The sequence below is a fragment of the Equus quagga genome, chromosome 8 (assembly GCF_021613505.1).
Source record: "Equus quagga isolate Etosha38 chromosome 8, UCLA_HA_Equagga_1.0, whole genome shotgun sequence".
Taxonomy (NCBI): Eukaryota; Metazoa; Chordata; class Mammalia; order Perissodactyla; family Equidae; genus Equus; species Equus quagga.
This window is the reverse complement of record NC_060274.1, coordinates 78185342-78205521: the sequence shown is the minus strand read 5'-3', so window position 1 is coordinate 78205521 and position 20180 is coordinate 78185342. Positions and strand designations below refer to the sequence as shown.

At 34.5% G+C, this 20180-nt stretch overlaps 1 protein-coding gene across 2 annotated transcripts in view; it reads right to left on the bottom strand.

The window, feature by feature from the left end:
* Window positions 1–20180, bottom strand: part of SP4 (Sp4 transcription factor) — a 75847-nt gene that overhangs the window by 10450 nt on the left and 45217 nt on the right. For both annotated transcript variants that reach the window (XM_046670599.1, XM_046670600.1), the window contains exon 5: window positions 13631–13830. In XM_046670599.1, coding sequence (XP_046526555.1) covers window positions 13631–13830 — 200 coding nt within the window. The remainder of the gene's footprint in view (window positions 1–13630; window positions 13831–20180) is intronic.

Here is a 20180-nt window from a genome sequence, read left to right as displayed (position 1 = left end):
TGGGGCCTTGGTAAAGAAGTCAGTCAGCCTCTTAAGACTTCAGTTTAGTCTTAATTTATAAAATTATGTGGTTGCACAAAATCATTTTTAGGAGTTCCCTGGCTCTAAGTCCCATTATCCTTGGTAGAGTTAAGAGAAGTGTTGCATGACACCGAGGCACATGTGTGAGGCTGAAGAGAAAATTCTTTTGGATTCTTAAAACAAAAATTAATTACAAAATCTCACTCCCTTTCTATATTGCAATTTCTCAAAGATAAGAGCTTGTCTCACACTTTTAAAAACTTATGATTTAATTTATATACAGTAAAACTGATTCTCTTTAGTACATAGTTCTATGAGTTTTGACAAACGCATCAAGTCATGGAGCCATCACCAAAATAAAAATACAGTCATGCATCACTTAACAACGGGAATATGTTCTGAGAAATGTGCTGTTAGGCGATTTTGTCATTGTGCAAACATAATAGAGTATACTAACAGAAACCTAGATGGCCTAGCCTACTACACACCAAGGCTATATGGTACTAATCTTATAATTAACTTATGACTGTGCATTGCATAATGATGTTTCGGTCAACAACGGACTACGTATATGACACTAGTCCCCTAAGATTATAACAGCTGAAAAATTCATACTGTGACACTGTAGCCATTGCAAGTCATAGCACAGCCCATTACTCACATGTTTGTGGGTGATGCTGGTGTAAACAAACCTACTACACTGGCAGTCATATAAAAGCATAGCTATAGTAGTAGGCTATCCCGTCTATGTTTGTCTAAGTACTCTATGATGTCGGCACAATGACAAAATCATCTGACACAATTCTCAGAACCTTTCCCTGCCATTAACTGACACATGGCTGTAGAAGAGCTGCTATCACTTACAAAAATTTCTTCATGATCCCTCTTTATAGTCAAACTCTCCCTCCTTCCTTACACATCGGAAAACAGTGAACTGTTCTCTCTGCCTCTATAGTTTTGATTTTCCCCTAATGTCATACAAACGGAATCATACAATAGGTAGCTTTTTGATGCTGGCACCTTTCACTTAGCACAACACATCTGAATTTCATCTATGTGGTTGAGTGTATTAATAATCCATTCTTTTATGTTGGGGAGTAGTACTCCAATATTTGGATATACCACAGTATTTTATCCATTCACCAGTTGAAGGACATTTGGGTTGTTTCCTACTTGGGGTGATATAAATAAATCTGCTATATATATTCATAGTTTTCTGTGTGAACATAGCTTTTATTTCTCCAGAGTGAATACTAAGGAGTGGATTACTAGGTCATATGGTAAGATTATGTTTAACTTTAAAAGAAAATTCGAAAATGTTTTCCAAAGGTGCTGTGTCATTTTGCATTCCCACCAACAATGTATCAGAGTTCCAGCTGCTGTGCATTCTTACCACTACTTCTCATTGTCAGATCTGATATTCTAATAAGCGTATACTGGCATTTTGTTGTGGTTTTAATTTGCATTTCCCAAATAACAGATGATGCTGAACATCTTTTCATGTGCTTATTCACCACATCTATCTTCCTTAGTGGAGTGTCCAAATCCTTTGACAATTTTTAAAAACTGGGCTGTTTGTTCACATATTGTTGAGTTTTGAGAGTTTTTTATACAATATATTCTAGATAAAGGTACACTGTCAGATATGCGGTTTTCAAATATTTTCTCCCAGTCTGAGTCTTGTGTTTTCATTTTCTTAACAGGACCTTTCATAGAGCGAGTTTTTAGTTTTTATGAAGTCAAATTTGTCAATTCTTCTTTTATGGATTGTATTTTTCGTGTTTTATTAAAAACTTTAGCCTTATCCAAGGTCACAAAGATTTGGTCCTATATCTTATTCAAAAACTTCCATAGTCTTAAGGTTTTAGATTTAGGTGTGAGTGATTTTGAGTTAGTTTTTGTAAAAGATATGAGGTACGTAGATTGAAGATCTTTTTTTGCACGTGTCTGTCCAATTCTTCCACACCATTTACTGAAAAGACTACCCTTTCTCCACTGAACTGTTTTTGCACCATATGTGTATGGGTCAATTTCTGGACTCTCTAGTCTGTCTGTCTTATTTACGTGTCCTTCTTTTCACCAAAATCTCAGTGTTGATTACTGCAGCTTTACAGGAAAACTTGAAATCATGTAGTGTCAATCAGCCAACTCTGTCATCTTTCAAAATTGTTTTGGATATTCTAATTGCTTTGACTTTTATAAAAATTTTATAATCAGTTTGCTAATATCTACAAAATGGTGCTGCAATTTTCAGAAGGACTGCATTGAATCTGTATATATATTTGGGAGAACTAATATCAAAACAATATCGGCCCATCGAATCTACTAATCTGGTATATCTCTCCATTTGTAGGTCATCTTCAATTTCTCTCACCAATGTTTTTAATTTTCAGTATACATATCTTGCATACACTTTGTTAGATTTATAGCAAGTGTTTCACTCTTTTCATCCTATTATAAATGACACTGTTTATTACACTACTTACATCCAGTTGTTCATTGCTAGTACACAGAAATACAATTCATTGTGTACATTCACCTTGTATCCTGCAATCTTGCCAAACTCATTTATTAGTCCTAACACCTTTTTGGGGTAGAGGCCACAGTTTTCCTAAACAGACAACCAGACTGTCTGCAAATAAAGATAAGATACTTACTTCTTCCATTCGAATCTGTATGTCTTTTATGATGTTTTCCTGGTTTAATGCACTGAGTATGAATTCCAATACTATGGTGAATAAGAATGATAACATCAGACAACTTTGCCTTGTTTCTGATGCTAGGGAGAAGCACTAAGTCCTTCATCAGTAAGTACAATGTTAACTACAAATTTTTTTGTAAATGGCCTTTATCTGGTTCAGGGTGTAATGTTCAATACTTAGTCTGCTGAGAATTTTTATCAAACTGAATGCAAATTTTCCCAAATACTTTTTGTGTAATTATTTAAGTAATCACGTGATTTTTTCATTCTTTTGTTGTTAATATGGTAAATTACATCAACTGATTGATTTTGCAATATTCAATCAGCCTTTCATTCTTGGAATAAACACTTGGAATAAAAAGTTAGTCATGATACATTATTCTCTTTATATATATTTTACTGGACATGGTTTGACAATATTTTGTTGAGGATTTTGACATCTATATTTATGAGGATACTGATTTTTTTTCTTTTTCCCTAGTAATGACTTTACCTGACTTTGGTATTATGGTAATACAGGCCTCGTAAAATAGAAGCGTTCCCTCATTTATTTTCTGAAAGATACTGTGCAGAATAGCTATTATTTCTTTCTTAAATGGTAGAATTTGCCAATGAAACCATGTGAGACTTGGGTTTTCCTTGTCAAAAGTTTTTAGCTAAAAATTCAGTTTCTTTAATAGATATAGGACTATTCATGTTATCTATCTCTTCTTGAGCAATTACTGGTAATTTGCGTCTTTTAAGAAAGTTGGTCCATTTCACCTAAGTTCTCTAACTCACGAGTACAGAGTTATTCACAGCATTCCTTTGTCGTCATATTGTCTGTAGTGGCTCTAGTGATACCCCCTTCCAATTCTGATACTGGTAAATTTTCTTGACCCATCAGACTAGAGACTCATCAATTTTATCTTTTCAAAGAAAGCTATATGTTGGTTTGACTGATTTTCTCTTACATTTATTATTTCCTAACTTCCTGTTTGGGGTTTAATTTGCTCTTTGTTTTCTATTTTCTTAAGGTAGAAGCTTAGAGTGACTTAAGACCTTTCTTTATTACTAATAAAAGCATTTAATGCTGTAGATTTCCTCTAAGCACCGCTTTACCTGCATCCCACAAATCTTAATATGTTGTATTTTCATTCAGTCAAAATATTTTCTAGTTTCCCTAGAGATATCATCATGACCCACAGGTTACTCAGAAATGTGCTGTTTAATTTCCAAATATTTAGAGATTTCCCAGATATTTTTGTTACTTCTAGTTTAATTCCATTATGATCTGAGAACATACTTTGTATTTCTATTCTTTTAATTTGTTAAGGTAAGTCTCATGACCCAGAGTACGGTCTATCTTTGTGAATGTTCCATGTTGTATTGATTAAAATATGCATTCTGCTCCAACTGGCTAGAGTAATAAATGTCAATTAGGGTAAGTTGAATGATCACGTTCTATACCCTTTCTTGTCTTCTGTCTGCTTGTTCTATCAATTACTAAGAAAGGAGTATTAACTCTACAAGAGGAATCATGGGTTGGTCTATTTCTCCTTTCAGTTTTATTATTTTTTGCTTCATATATTTTAGAGCTCTGTTGTTAAATGCATATTACAATTAGAATTGTGATGTCTTCATGTACAGTGACCCATTCATCATCATGGAATGTTCCACTATATCTAGTAATTTTCACTGTTTTATGAAGTATATTTTGCCTATTATTAATATAGCAACTTTAGCTTTCTTTTGATTAATCTTTGCATGGTATATATATATATTTTATCCTTTTTCTTTTAACTTATCCATATGATTATATCTGAAGTGGGTTTTTTGTAGACAGTATATAAATGGGTCTTTTAAAATGCAATCAGACAACCTCTCTCTTCTAATCATTACGTTTAGACCATTTGCATTATACACAGTTATTGATTAGATTTTTTTTTTTTAAAGATTGGCACCAGAGCTAACAACTGTTGCCAATCTTTTTTTTTTCCCTCCTGCTTTTTCCCCCCATCTCCCCAGTATATAGTTGTATATTTTAGTAGTGGGTCCTTCTAATTGTGGTACATGGGATGCTGCCTCAATGTGGCCTGACAAGCAGTGCCATGTCTGCCCAGGATCCAAACCAGCAAAACTGTGGGCTACTGAAGTGGAGCGCATGAACTCAACCACTCAGCCACAGGGCAAGCCCTGATTGGGTTTAAGTTTATCATTTTGTTGTCTGTTTCCTATTTCTGTTCTGTTTTTCATTTTTCTGTTTCCCCTTTCCTTCCTTCTTTTGGATTATTACTGTTTAATATTCTATTTTAACTTATTCCTCTTCCCCCCCCCCCCACCGAATCTCTTTATTTTTAATGCAAGGATACCTTGTTTTATTGCACTTCACACATAACTACATTTTTGTACAAGACCCTCTACCAGCAAACAGATTACGACTCCCTAAAGGCTCAGATAATGGTTAGTACTTTTTAGCAACACAGTATTTTTTAACTAGGGTATACGCTTTTTTTTTTTTTTAGACATAATGCTGTTGCACATTTAATAGAACACAGTATGGCATAAACATAACTTCTACATGCATTGGGAAACCAAAAATTCATGTGATTCACTTTATTGCGATATTTGCTTCATTGTGGTGGTCTAGAGAAGAACGCGCAATATCTCTGAGATACCTGAAGTCGATACACAGATTATAATATATACCTAACTCTTCACAATATACATACCAATCTATTTTCATAGTAAAAAAAGGAAGCTTTTCAACCATATAGGTTTCTTTACTCTCCCCAACTTTATTATATTCACTATATGCTTTACATTCACATACAATGAAAATCCACCAGTGTTAAAATTTTTACTTTAAAAAACAGTCAAACATATTTTTAAAAATTTAAGGAGAGGAATAATAGTTTGCTATATTTACCCAGGTGTTTACTGCTTCTCCCTTCACTATTAAATTCCAAATTTCCCTTGGGTATCATTTCCTTTCAGCCTGAAGAACTTCTTTTAACATTTCTTTTGGAGCAGATAGGATGGCAACAAATTCTCTTAATTTTCCTTCATCCGAAAATCTCTTTATTTTGTTTTTGTTATTGAGAATATTTTCACTGGATATAAAATGCTGAGTTGACAATTCTCTTCTTTTTCTGGCTTCTATAGTTTCTGAAGAAAAATTATCCATCGTTCAAATTTTTATTCCTGTATACATAATGTGTCATTTTCTTCTGGCTCATTTTAAGATTTCTTACCTTTGATTTTCAGCAGATTGATTATGATGTATCTGGGCATGGTTTTCTGTTAGTTCCTGCTTGGGATTCAATAAGCTTCTTAAATCTATAATTTATAGCTAATATAGTAAGTCTCAGCCATTATTTCTTCAAGTACTTTTCTACATCAATCTTTTCTTCCTCCGTTGCTGGGACTTTAATGACATCAATTTTATTATTGTCTCACAGATCTCTGAGACCCAATTCATGTTTTTCCTCCAATCTTTTTTTCTCTGTTCTTCAGACTATAGTTTCTAGCAATCTATCTTCAACTTCACTGACTCTTTGTTCTATGTATCGCTTTATCTCTATTGGCTATTGAGCACACCTAGTGAATTTTTAACTTTAGATATTGCATTTTTTCAGTTGCAAAACTACTGTTTAGTTCTTTATAGTTTATAGAAAACTTCTGCTGTTCCTTTTGTTTCAAGCATGTTTACCTTTACTCCATGGATGATGGTTAGAACAGCTGCTTTAAAGTCTTTGATAATTCCAAAATGTGGATCATCTTGACATAGTCAGATTTACTGGGTTCATAGTATGCTGAGTAATTTTGGATTGTATCCTTGATGTTTTGGATATTATGTTGTGGTGACTCTAAGTTCTGTTAAAAATCCTCTGGAGTAATTTTTCATTTTAGCAGGGAATCAACCCATTTAGGTTCAGATTAAAAGTTCTACCTTGCCTTCTTTGGGCAGTAGTTCCAATGTTAATTCATTTTCAAAGACTGTTACGTTGTTTGCGTCTGCCTAGTAGATGCTGGGAATTGGGTGGTGGTTTACAAGACAGTTCCGTTCTTCAGGCCTTTGCTAGGGTCCTTTGGGTCTGTTCTGTGCATGTGCAGCTCAGGGGTGAGCCCAGAACTTATTTTGTTCCATATACATAATTAGAGATCACCTTTTACATCTCTCTCCAAAATTTCCCTCATATTTCCAACCCCTAGGTCTCCCTTCTCCTGGTTCCTCTGGACAGAAAGCCAGAATTCTTGAGGCCTCCTGTACCATCCCGCACATATACCATAACTGGCATCACCTTCAGGGTGAAATGGAATAGAGAAAAATAATGGTGATTCCCCACACATTCACTGGAAAAAATGAGCCCCACTTCCTGGTTCATCTGGCCAGAGATAAGGGTATTTTCTCAGGTTTTCACATGCCTATGCTGCCACTACTACAGTACAACCTACAAACAGGGCTGGCCTTGGAGCATAGGGGCCCCTTTTCTCAGTTCTCTATCTAGATATACACGGTTTCTCCTAGAGTATTTGCTGCCTACCTGCTATTCAGTGCCCACAGAGTCAAAGCTAGGAAACAAAGGAGGAAAAAAAATCCTTTGAAACTCATTTGTGTTATGCATTAGTATACAAGTTTTGATTGTATCGAATTTCTGCAAACTAGAATAGAGATCATCAAGGAAGACGATATATTCTGGAAAGAGGATCAATTTCTCTTCTGTAGAACCCTAGGACTCAAAATGATGGGAGACATGGAGCATTAAACAGTAAATTAAACTGCCTAGGTGGAATATTAACCCTACTATCAAAAAACTGGGGCAAAATATTTGAGGATTTGTATTTAAAGAAATGTGGTCCCACACTATATTACTGTATTTTGGCAATTAGGTGTCTTCTAATATAACACACAGTGCCCCTACCCTGTTGTCTAAAATGAAAGCCACTAGTTTATAAATCTTTCAGAACCCTTCACTAAAACATATTTATCAATCATCGTCATCATCATCATCATCAACCTGAACAAGAGCCAAGGATCACTGGACAAAGCAGGGAAGCCCACAACATCAGAAAAAGCAAGACACAGACAAAAAAAGTATCCTGGAGGAAATATAAGTATTAAAAAAATTCTAGATGGAAAACTTGGAGACCTTCAGCAAGTTCCTGCATCTATACAATAAAAACAGGATGCAATAAAAAAAGAAACCAAAAAAAAACACTCTTGGAAATTAAAAAACAATTCAATAGAAATACCTGAAGATAAAATTAAGGAATCTCATAGAAAATAAAAGAAGAGAAAAGCTGTAAGATATTTAAAAAAAAGGGGAGGGAGCCCAACATATATTAAGAGTCCAAAAAGAATAGAAAATAAAAAGGAGAGAATGAGAGAAGGGGTGAGTGGTGGGCGGAGGAGGACCCAGAGTTGAAGAGTCTAACCAGTTCACACAATAAATGAAAACCTAATTATGAAATTAACAGAACGTTAAAGGTTAAAAGAAAGCTCTTGCAGGTTAAAAAAAAAAAAAAAGGATGGGGCACGTCAAAAGGACAGAGGAGGAAATCTAAAACAACTTCCAATGGTCAAAGATGGAATAATTTGAGCAAGAAAATAAATAATGACAGTATTAGATTACAACCCAAAAAATAAATACTCATTAGTCCATAGTGATATAAATAAATGACTGAATAAACAAATAATTGGGGAAGAAGGTATAAATCTTCCTTACACAAGAATCACAACTAAAAATTGTAAAGCAATAAGGGAAATAAAAAATGACCTTTAGAACACCATAGTGATAACTGCTGCAGGCAAGATACAATGAGGAATGCTAACGTGAAAAGTTAGTATTTTCTTTAAAAAGAAACAGGATATTTGTGTAGACTCAAAGAACCTCCTCCAAAATATTTACTAATTACTGTGGTTGTTTTCATTTAAGTCCACAAATTCTCTGATACTCCTCCCTCCAGGAGGTGGAGCTTAATTCACCTCCCCTTGAGTGTGACGTGGACTTAGTGATTTAGCGACTTGCTTCCAATAAACAGTACGGAAAGAAAAAATAACTTCACAGTGGAGATACCTAGCACACACTATCTTAACCAATTCATCAAGGTTAACGTGCCCAATAATAAAAAATACCGACAGCATGTAGTCCCTGATATAATGCGATGAAAAGGGCAGTAATGTCTCTGATATGCTTCCCAACAACAAGACTTCAATCTAATCACGAGAAAATATCAGACAAGTTGAGGGATATCCTACAAAATATCTAACCTTCCAAAGTGTCAAAGTAAGAACAGACAAGGAAAGAATGAGGACATTTCACAGACTGCAGAAGACTAAAGAGCCATGACAAAGAAATACAACATGGGATTCTGGAGTGAATCTTGGAATAGAAAAAGCATATTTGTGGGAAAGTCTGTAGTTTAATTAATAGTATTGTACCAATGTTAATTTCTTAGTTTTCCTAACTTATTGTGGTTATGGAAGAGATTAGTATCAGAGGAAGGTGAGTGAAGGGTACATGAGAACTCTATACTATCTTTGCAACTCTTCTGTTAAGTGTAAAATTACCTCAAAATAAAATGTTACAGATAAACAAGCTCTTAAAAGTTCAAGGGGAAAAATTAGGTCACTGACAAAAAACCAAGAAAAGAATAACAAAGGACTATTAGTAAAACAGATGCAACAAGACAAGACAGCAGTGCCATTAACATTTTGAGTGAAGATCATTTTCAACCTAGAATTTTGTATTAGTCAAACTATCAATTAAGTGGAAAAGCAAAACAAAGACATTTTCAGACAAATTTACTTCCCATGCAGTTTTGTAGTAAGGATTTCAGAATGTGTTCCAGTAACCAAGGGAGTAAACTGAAGATATGAGATCTTGAGAACACTAGATCCAAACCACAGAGCAGGGAAGAAAAGTCTCAAGACTACAGCTGTGCAGCAGCCCTAGAGAGGAATCAGGCTGTGTTCAATCAGAAAGCTGGAGACCTCCAGGATCAAGGAGACACTGGATTGAGTTGATACTCTTCTTGAAAAGTCAAAATAACAGAGATGATAAAGTTAGCTCACGCAAGGGGAAAAAAGGCAATTAGAAACTTTAGGAAAAAACAAAAAATATAGTACATTAGGTAGTCATAATATATTATTTACTAATTTTCAATTTTAAGAACTAATAAGCTATTTAAAAAGAAGACAGTGCTTACTGAAGAGAATGTAAGCATTTTAACATCAACAGAGAGAGAGTAGAAGATTAGGTAAGAGAAGTTAGGAGGTGGAAGAGAGAGAAAATGAAGGACAGACACAGTAATATATCAGAGTGGTAAGTCAAGAGACAACGTCTGGCCTGCATACAGTTAAAAAAAGTGAATGTCGTCAGATGATGCAAAATGAGGTAAATTCTTAACTCTCAATGCAAGAAGTCAATAGATAGCGTCTAATACTGACAGATCAATACACAGTATAAGCCTATTATTTAAATATATGGCAGCCATCACAGGAAGAATAAAAATGTAAAAATAGTTAAAAGATTAAATATGGTTTTCTCTGGGGAGTAGAAGTGGGTGAAACAAAGAGTCTCCTTAACATTGTAAGCTCTTCTATATGATTTGATTTTTAAATACCATATGCATGTATCATTTGGAAAAATCTTTTAAAATTTAGTTTACAGAAAAAAAAAGCACTATTTTCAGCAGTGAATAAAAATAACTCATTGATTCATTCATAGTAAGGTACTGACTGGGTTTCTACTTAGTGTAGTGGTGGGCATTAAATAAAACATGATTGTTGCCATGAATGGTCAAGGCTTTCAACTTAACATATTAACTGCTTAATTAATACTTATTTATTTCAAAAGATATTGTTTCACATCCTTTTCAACTTTAATAAACACTCAGAAGTTACTATATTAAATCTTTAAAAGTAACATGGATATGCTGATATACTGATATTAAACTTAACATTTTTCAGAATAACATGTTTATTTTAATTAAACAATTTAGCGTACGATGTATTCAAGATATTTGAGGGTCGGCCCCGTGGCCAAGTGGTTAAGTTCGCCCACTCCACTTTGGTGGCCCAGGCTTTTGCAGGTTTGGATCCTGGGCGCGGACATGACAGAAACATGCTGAGGTGGCATCCCACATACCACAACTAGAAGGACCCACAATTAAAAATACACAGCTATGTACCGGGGGGCTTTGGGGAGAAAGAGGAAAAATAAAATCTTTAAAAAAAAAAAGATATTTGAAACACTGAAAGTAAAGCTTAAAGTACCTATTCAATTCTGAATTATTCAAGCCAATAGAAGACGATAATGGTGTATATCAATGAAAACAAGAATAAAGAAAATTTGCCTGTAAATCATTAATCTTTGGTCTCGAAGTATATGTATACATAAATCATTGGATAAATTTGTGTATCTGTATAAGTGTGAATGTGTGATAGAGAGGGACTTTAGAAACTCATTATTTCTCAAACAAAATGATGAAATCATAACGTGAGGCTCCAAATTAGAGAAAGCAGAAATTTTTGGTTTCCCTAATCTGTCCCCGTTGCTAATCCAGGGTGGAAACAGAACACCCTCTTATATTCACATAAACAGGAAAGTATGTCTCTACAACAGACATCAATGTTGTTATGGGATTAATTTTTAATCACCATATTTGCCAATATGAATGGTGAGATGGCATTAGAAGCCCCAATGCAATACCATACAGAACATGATATAATGTATCCAGAATTTGAAATATGATGTACATCCGAAAAAAATAAAAATTAAAAAAACAAAAAAAAACAAAATAAAAACTTCCTTTTAATTAAAATTCTCAGTTTTAGCATAATGCTAACTCAGAGATTGAGTCAATATACTAAGAGTCATCTGTGCTACTAATTTATGAGCATATCAGACTATCATTTTATTTACGACTTTTAATAGATTTACCAATGATTTTTTCTTCTCTGAGATTATTTTCTACTGTAAAATGGAGTTAATTTCTATCTCACAATGTTGCTATTAGAATCAAATGAGATAAAATATTTGAAGTATCTAATATATAGTAGCTGATCAATAAACATTAGTTCTATTTCCCCTTTGTTCTAGATATACCTTGGTACAAGTTAAAGTTTGAATTCTAATTCAAAAATTCATTCAAATTATTTATTCAATAATTAAACATTGAGTCTCAAATATACATACATGAGACACGTTCTAAATAGAGAGGGTTGGTGTTCCATGCGAAAAAAAGAAAAGAAAATTGCCCAGCATATAACAAGACTTAAATAAAAGCCTCTAGGAATTAAAACAGCATAGTATTGGTGTAGGAACTGACAAATACAATAAATCTTCAAAACAAAGGACTCAGAAATTGAGCCACTCTTAAAGGGGACATTAATATATGAGAAAAATTTCATTACAAATCAATGGAGAAAGAATGGGCTATTCAAGAAACGGCTGTTCACAAAGAAGAAAAATAAAATTATATCTCTATTTCACTCCACCAAAAAAAAATTCTAGACTAATAAAAGACCAAACTTAGAAAAATAAAACCTTAAAGTCATTAGAAGAAAATGTGCTTAAAATTAAAAACTTATGATCTTGGGATAGGAGAGAATTTCATTAAAAAAATGCAGAAGACAAAAGAATGCATTTACATATTCTTATGTTTGACTAAATAAAAATGTAAAATTTGCATATGACAAAAGAAGTGCAAAGATAAAAGACTAGCAATATAGGGGTAAATTGCAATATATAAATCAGTAAGAAAAAGGAAAACAGAAACAAAACTGAGCAAATGAAATAATCAACAGAAAAAGAAATAGAAAAGACCAATAAAATGTACGAAAAGATGTTTAATCTTACTATAAGCAGGAAAAATACAATTTAAAAAATGAGAAGCGATTTTAGATTATCATTAACTTGCAAAGCCTGCCACTACTGAGTACTGGTGAACACACAGCAAAGTGAGAACTCTCAGTCACTGCTAGTGAAGTAGAGATGGTAAAAGCCACTTAGAGACTCTTTAGCAGTTATCTAGCAAAATCAAACATACACATTCTCTGTGATCCAACAATTCTACTTCTCGCACATGTTCACTGTATGTTCACAACAGCAAAGTTTGTGACAGCAAAAAAAACTAGCGATAATCTCAACAGTGTGGGAAATGGATTAATCCAGTGTGGTAGAGTCACGCAATAGAAGTTAAAAGAAATACACACATGTATACATACATATATACAAACTTGGATAGATCTCAAAACATAATGATAAGTGAAATTATGATACTGTAACATATCACTGACATAAAACTCAGTAATACACACAAAACAGTATTTTACACATATATCCATGAACAATGTATGTAACAGTATTAAAACTGTACTAAAAAGTTACACTTTAAATTCATGGTAACTGTTGTCTTTGAGAGGTAGGAGGACTAAGATGATGTCAACTTTATATGACTTGTTTTATAAAAAAATAACAGATAATATAACGTATTAACAGTTCTGAGTGAGAGTTAGGTGGGTATTTGTTACATTATTCTTCATAACTTTAGTCAATTTCCTGGACTGTAAAAACCAAAAACTAGTAAAGGTCACCAATAAGATCATACTCCAATTTTCTTTTCATCTATTTGAATACTGACAAAAAATAATATATGAATTCAACATGCTAAGAATACAAGATAAACAAACGGAATAAATTCTAGAACATGTAATTATACCAATAAAGTTTACATAAAATGGAATAAAATATATCTCAGAAATGAGAAGAATTTTGATCCTAAACATCTTCCACATAATTTTTAAAGTGAATTCTCTTTAATTTGCATATTTCTAATTTGATAGCTAACTATCACCAAAATTTTCACTTACGTACTGAAAAAATAAGTCTCAAGCACAAGTCTTAAAATAACCCAACTAACCTGTATGGGTTCTTCTATGTCTCTGAAGCTCATCACTCCTTGTGAATCTTTTGCCACAAAACATCCAGTTGCATATAAAAGGTCTTTCTCCAGTATGCCAGCGAAGATGTGCTCGTAGGTGAGATGTTTTGCCATAAACTTTTCCACATCCTTCAATATGACAGATATGCTGTTTCTTTTTTCCTGGTTCATTACTGCCTCTAACAAAAACAAAAATCAAACATTTAATTACACTCCCAAATACCAAGCTTATAATTATGGGAAAATAAAAGAGAACAAAGGTAATTAAGTAAGCTTTTCTGAATGAGTTTTTAAAATTATGATGCCATAAGTATAAATTAAAAATCAGAAAAATTTCAATTAAAAAAAAACAAACAAAAGACCAGGGCTACGTACTAAACTCAAAAGCGCTATGAAAACATGTTAATCTCAGAGAGTCTATGTTCTGCCATGGACTTCATGTTCATTTCCTAAGTAGTTTCTTCCCTTGGGGGAAAAAAATCTCTCTAAGCTTTTCAAGACACCCAAAACCCCAGTGAAACTGGTGAAAATTCTAAGAAACAAACAAACAAATATCATTTACAGTCTCTGGAAATGGCCCTATGGAGCATACGGCAAATAAAGAAACATTTATTCACGAAAATCAAACAGAAATCAGTAAGAGAGTGAAAAGTCTGTGATATCTGAACTAAGGCTTACTCCCTCTCTACCTCCTCCTTTCTACCTCCCTTGACATAGAAACACTACCCACTGGTGCAGCCAAGATTAGGGTTCGCTCTCCTCCCACCTTGCTGTTGAAAGGCTATCTCCCCAAGAAGGGCAGAGGATGTCAGCATTTCTCGTTTTACCCCCAGCTACCTGTTGCAGAGGTTAAATTCCAGGTGAGTGTGGCTAACAGCTAGGAAACTCCTTCCACTCATCCTCAACTCCTGAGACACAGGGCTCTACCTTGGATAGAGCATGATAAAAATACTGACATCCAGATCAACCTTGACCCAGCTCATTTGTAGCTCCTAAATCAGAGGTTCCAAGACAAGAGAAGCAAGCCAAGAAAACCTGAGGCTACTGTTGCCTGCCTGCCAGCAAGTGCTGAGCTCCTAGAGTAGAGATGCCAGTCAGAAATGTGCCACTACCTCAACCCCTAGTTCAAGAGCCATGACAAAGAGATTTCGGCCAGAAGGAGAGCACACCATAGAACAGAGGACTCCACATCTTTTCCCAAAGAAGCTGACTTCATTTGCAACAAAATGAGGTTTTCAGGTTTTAGTCTGAGCCTAAGGGCACTCAAATTAAAACCATTAAAACTGTGAAGATTGTTGCAAAAGGCAACTGGGAAGAGACTAATAGATTCAGTGGAGAAACAGGTTAAACTAAAAGTAGGCTGGCTGCGTTGCCAGAGACAAGGAGAAAAGAGGCAGCTGGGAGGAGCCCTCCAAGGGTTAGAATAAATGTCAAACATAGATCTAGTGATCTAACTCCTAAAAAGGAATCTGATTGGATCAGTCTGTGCAGCAATATATGCTTCAGGACATTGTTAAAAACACACAGCAATCAGTTGGCAATTAGTGGAGCTTAACAACTGAGTGTGGCAGGGAAAGAGACAGTCAAAAAGATCCTGCCAAAAGCACTGTTATCCAGGGCCAATGTCAGAATATCCAAGTCTGTACCCACTGAAGAGTAACATGCTTTGTGTGTGAGGAAGGGGGTGATTCCATTAAAATAACCCAGCCAGTCACTAAATAAACAAGCAAACAAAAATAATAAGCTGTGGGGGCCGGGCTGGTGGGGTAGTAGTTAAGTTCGCACATTCCGCTTCGGCAGCCAGGGGTTCACCAGTTCAGCTCCCGGGTGCGGACATGGCACCATTTTGCAAGCCATGCTGTGGTAGGCGTCCTACACATAAAGTAGAGGAAGATGGGCATGGATGTTAGCTCAGGGCCAGTCTTCCTTGGCAAAAAGAGGAGGATTGGTGGCAGATGTTAGCTCAGGGCTCATCTTCCTCAAAAACTAATAATAATAATAATAAGCTGTGGGTGGGAGGAGGGTAGAGGGGCAGTACTAAGAGTTGCTACAATATATTATCTAAACTGTCTAGTTTCCAACAAAAAATTATGAGACATACAAAAAACAAAACAGAAAAAAAGTATGACCCATTACACCAGAAAATAAAGCATGTAAGAGAAACTGTGAGAGCATTCAGATTTAACAAGACTTCAAAGTAGCTATTATAAATATATTCAAAGAACTAAAGGACACCATAATTAAAGCAGCAAAGCAAGATATAATGACAATATCACGTCAAATAAAGAATATCAATAAAGAGTTAGAAATTATTAAAAAAAAACCAACTGGAAATTCTGGAGATGAAAAGTACAACTGAAATGAAAAATTCACTAGAGGGACTCAAGAGAAGGAAGAAATAGCAAAATTGAAGATAGATCAATAGGCATTATGCAATCCAAAAACAGACAACAAAAAGAACAAAGAAAAATGAACAGAACGTCAGAGATGTTGGTTCAACACGAACATACAAATGAGAATACCAGCAGAAGAAGAGTGGTAAGGAGGGGAGGGAAGGCAGGGAGAGCAGGGAGAGGGAGGGGGAGGGAGGGAGAGAGAGAATGGAGCAGAAAAAAGTATTCAAAGAATAAATGGCAGAAAACTGATTGAAAAACATTAATCTACACATGCAGAAAGGTCAACAAACTCCAAGTAGGATAAATGCAGAGATCCACAGACACTTATACTAAAGATCCTGAAACCCAAAGACAAGGACAAAATCTTGAAAGCAGAAAGAGAAAAATGACTTGTCACTTACAAGGGAACCCCAGTAAGATCAAGAGCTGACTTCTCAGCAGAAACAATGGAGATCAGAAGGCAGTGGGAAAACATATTCAAAATACTCAAAGAAAAGAACTCAAACAGGAATCCTATATCCTGCAAAGCTATCTTTCAAAAATGAAGGTGAAATAAATATATTCCAAGAGAAACAGAGAGAAGTTGGTCCTAGCAGACCTGCTTTGCAAGACATTCTAAAGCAAGTTCTTCAAGCTGTAAGCAACTGAACCCAGAAGGTAATGCAAATGCACATGAAGAAACAAAAGAGCACCAGCAAAGGTAATTATGTAATTAAAAAGGACAGCTAGTGTTTCTTTCTTTTCTTAACTTATTCAAAAAGCAATTTTATAAAGTAATATGTTTAAAATGTATTGTCAAGCCTATAACATTATGGAAATGAAATATATGTAACATATTCGCCAATAACAGCAAAGGAGATTTGTGGGAACAAAGCCATACTGGGCTAAGGAAATGACCCCAGATGGCAACCCAAATCCTCCGGAACAAATAAAAAAAACTAAAAGGAGACATAAAACCATATAAAGTAATAACTATAACAACATATTGTTGAATCTGTAACATTTATAATATGTATAACAATAATACCACAAAAATAAGTCAAAGGGATATATAGATCCATATAGTGGTAGTGTTTCCATAACGCACTGAAATTAAGTTATTATAAATCTTAAACTGATCATGATAAGTTAAAATGTATACGGTAAGGCCTAGAGCACCCACTGAGGAAATAACTCAAACTAATACAGTGAAAAAAAATCATTAACAAAATTAAAATGCTATATTATAATCACTTAATGCAGAAGAAAGCAGTAAAGGAGGAATAGAGGAACAAAAAAAGGCATCAGACATGGAAAATAAAAAGTAAAATGGAAGACAAATTCACCCATATCAGTAATAACATCAAATGTGACTAGATTATACAATCCAATCAAAAAATATTTTTTCAGATTGGACTTAAAAAAAAAAATCCAAGCATACACTGTCTACAGGTGACAGATTTTACATTCAAAGATACAAAGAGATTCATGAAAGTAAAAATATAGAAAAAGATACCATGCAAACAACCACCAAAGAAAGCTGGAGTGGCTATACTGATATGAGATCAAATAAAACTTTAAAACAAAAGATATTATTCATGATAAAGAGGAAGATTTGACAAGGATAAGTGGGTTAATCCATCAGGAAGGTATAATGATTATAAACATACATGCACTTAAACAGGAGAGTAACAAGAGAGCACCAAAACAGATGAAGGAAAAACTGAAAGAAATTAAGGGAGAAATAGACAATTCAACAATAATAGTTGGAGATTTCAATACTCTAGTTTCAATGATGTTTTCGTAAAACAACTAGGCAGAAGATCAACAGGAAAAAGAAGACTAACACTATAAACCTATAAATGAACTAGACCTAACAGACGTCCATGGAACACTCCACCCAATAACAGCATCCTTCTCAAGCAGGCATGGAACATTCTCCAGGACAGATCACATGTTAGGCTATGAAACAAATTTCAATAAATTTAAAAGAAATAACAAAGTATGTTTTCTGACCACAGTGGAATGAAAACAGAAATCAATTATAAGAGGAAACTGGAAAATTCACAAACATCTAGAAATTAAACAATGTATTCCTAAGTAACCAATGGTTCTTTCTTCTTTCAAAGAAGAAATTAAAAGGGAAATTACAGAAGACTTTGAGATGAATGAAAATGAAGACACAACATACCAAAACTTAGACGATGCACATAAAGCAGAGTTTAGAGGGAAATTTATAGCTGTAAATGTCTATATTAAAAAAGATCTTAAACCAACAACCTAACCTTCTATCTTAAGACGATGAAAAAGAAGCAAACTAAATCTAAAACAAAGCATGCAGAAATAAATAAAAATAAAAACTATTAGTAGTTTCAGCAAAAACTATTGAAATAGAGAATAGAGAAATAATACACAAAAATCAATGAAACCAAAAGCTGATTCTTTGAAAAGGTCAACAAAATTAACAAGCCTCTAGGTAAACTGAGCAAGAAAATACAGAAGATCCAAACTGCCAGAATCAGAAATGAAAGAGGGGACATCACTACCAACCTTACAGAAATGAAAAGGATTATACAGGAATGCCAAGAAGAATTGTATGCCTATTACTGAAATGACTTTGATGAGATAGACAAATTCCTAGAAAGATACAATGTAGCAAAACTGACTTAAAAACGATCAATCAGAAAAAACCCATAACAAGTAGAGACCGAATTAGCAGTCATGCCCCACATAAGGATGGGTTGCGTATACAACAGTAGTCCCAGAAGATTATAATGGAACTGAAAAGTTCCTATTGCCTAGTGACACCACAGCCATTGTAAAGTCATAGTGTAACACATTACTCAAATGTTTGTGGTGATGCTGATGACAGCACCAGGCATGTTATTGCCCCTGAGGACCTTGCTGTGGGACAAGATGTGGAGGTAGAAGACAGTGATATTGAGGATGCTAACCCTGTGTGGGTCTAGGCTAATGTGTGTTTTTGTATCTTAGTTTTTAACAAAAAAGTTTAAAAGTAAAAAAAATTAAAAATTTTAAACATAGAAAAAAGGGGGCCAGCCCAGTGGCATAGTGGTTAAGTTCACATGCTCCACTTTGGGAGCCCAGGGTTCACAGGTTAGGATCCTGGGTGCAGGCCTACACACTGCTCATCAAGCCATGCTGAGGCAGTGTCCAACATACAAAATAGAGGAAGCTTGGCATACATGTTAGCTCAGGGACAATCTCCTTCACCAAGAAAAAAAAAAAGAAAAGAAAAGAAAAGAAAAACGCTTATAGAATAAGGACATAAAGAAAATATTTTTGTACAGCTATATGTGTTTGTGTTTTAAGCTAAGTGTTACTACAAAAGTCAAAGTTAAAAAAATTAAAAAGTTTATAAAGTAATAAAGTTACAGTAAACTAAGGTTACTTTATTAGTGAAGAAAAAAAAATTTATTTTCCTAAATGTACGGTGTTTCTAAAGTCTACAGTAGTGTCCAGTAACGTCCCAGGCCTTCACATTCACTCACCACTCACTCACTGACTCACCCAGAACAACTTCTAATCTTGCAAGCTCTATTCATGGTAAGTGCCCTATATAGGTACACCATGTTTTATCTTTTATAGTGTATTTTTACTGTACCTTTTCTATGTTTAGATATACAAATACCATTGTGTTACAACTGCCTGCAGTATTCAGTACAGTAACATGCTGTACAGGAGCAACAAGCTAAACCATATAGCAGAAGTGTGTAGTAGGCTACACCATCTAGGTCTGTTTAAGCATACTTTATGATGTTCGCACAATGACAAAATCGCCTAACATCCCACTGCTGAGCGACACATGGCTGTAGTCAAAAAAATATCCACAATAAAAGCCCAGGACCAGATAGCTTCACTAGTGAATTTCACAAAATATTTATTAATACCAGTTCTTCACAAACTCTTTCAAATAATAAAACTAGACGGAACACTTCCCAACTCATTCTATGAGGCCAGTATTACCCTTACCAAAAGCAAAGACATTATAAGAAAAGAAAGCAACAAATATTTCTCATGAGCATAGATGCAAAAATCCTAAACACTAGAAAACCAAATCTAGAAACATCTAAAAGAATTATATACCACGACCAACTTGGATTTAGCCCATGAAAGCAAAAGTACTTTAACAT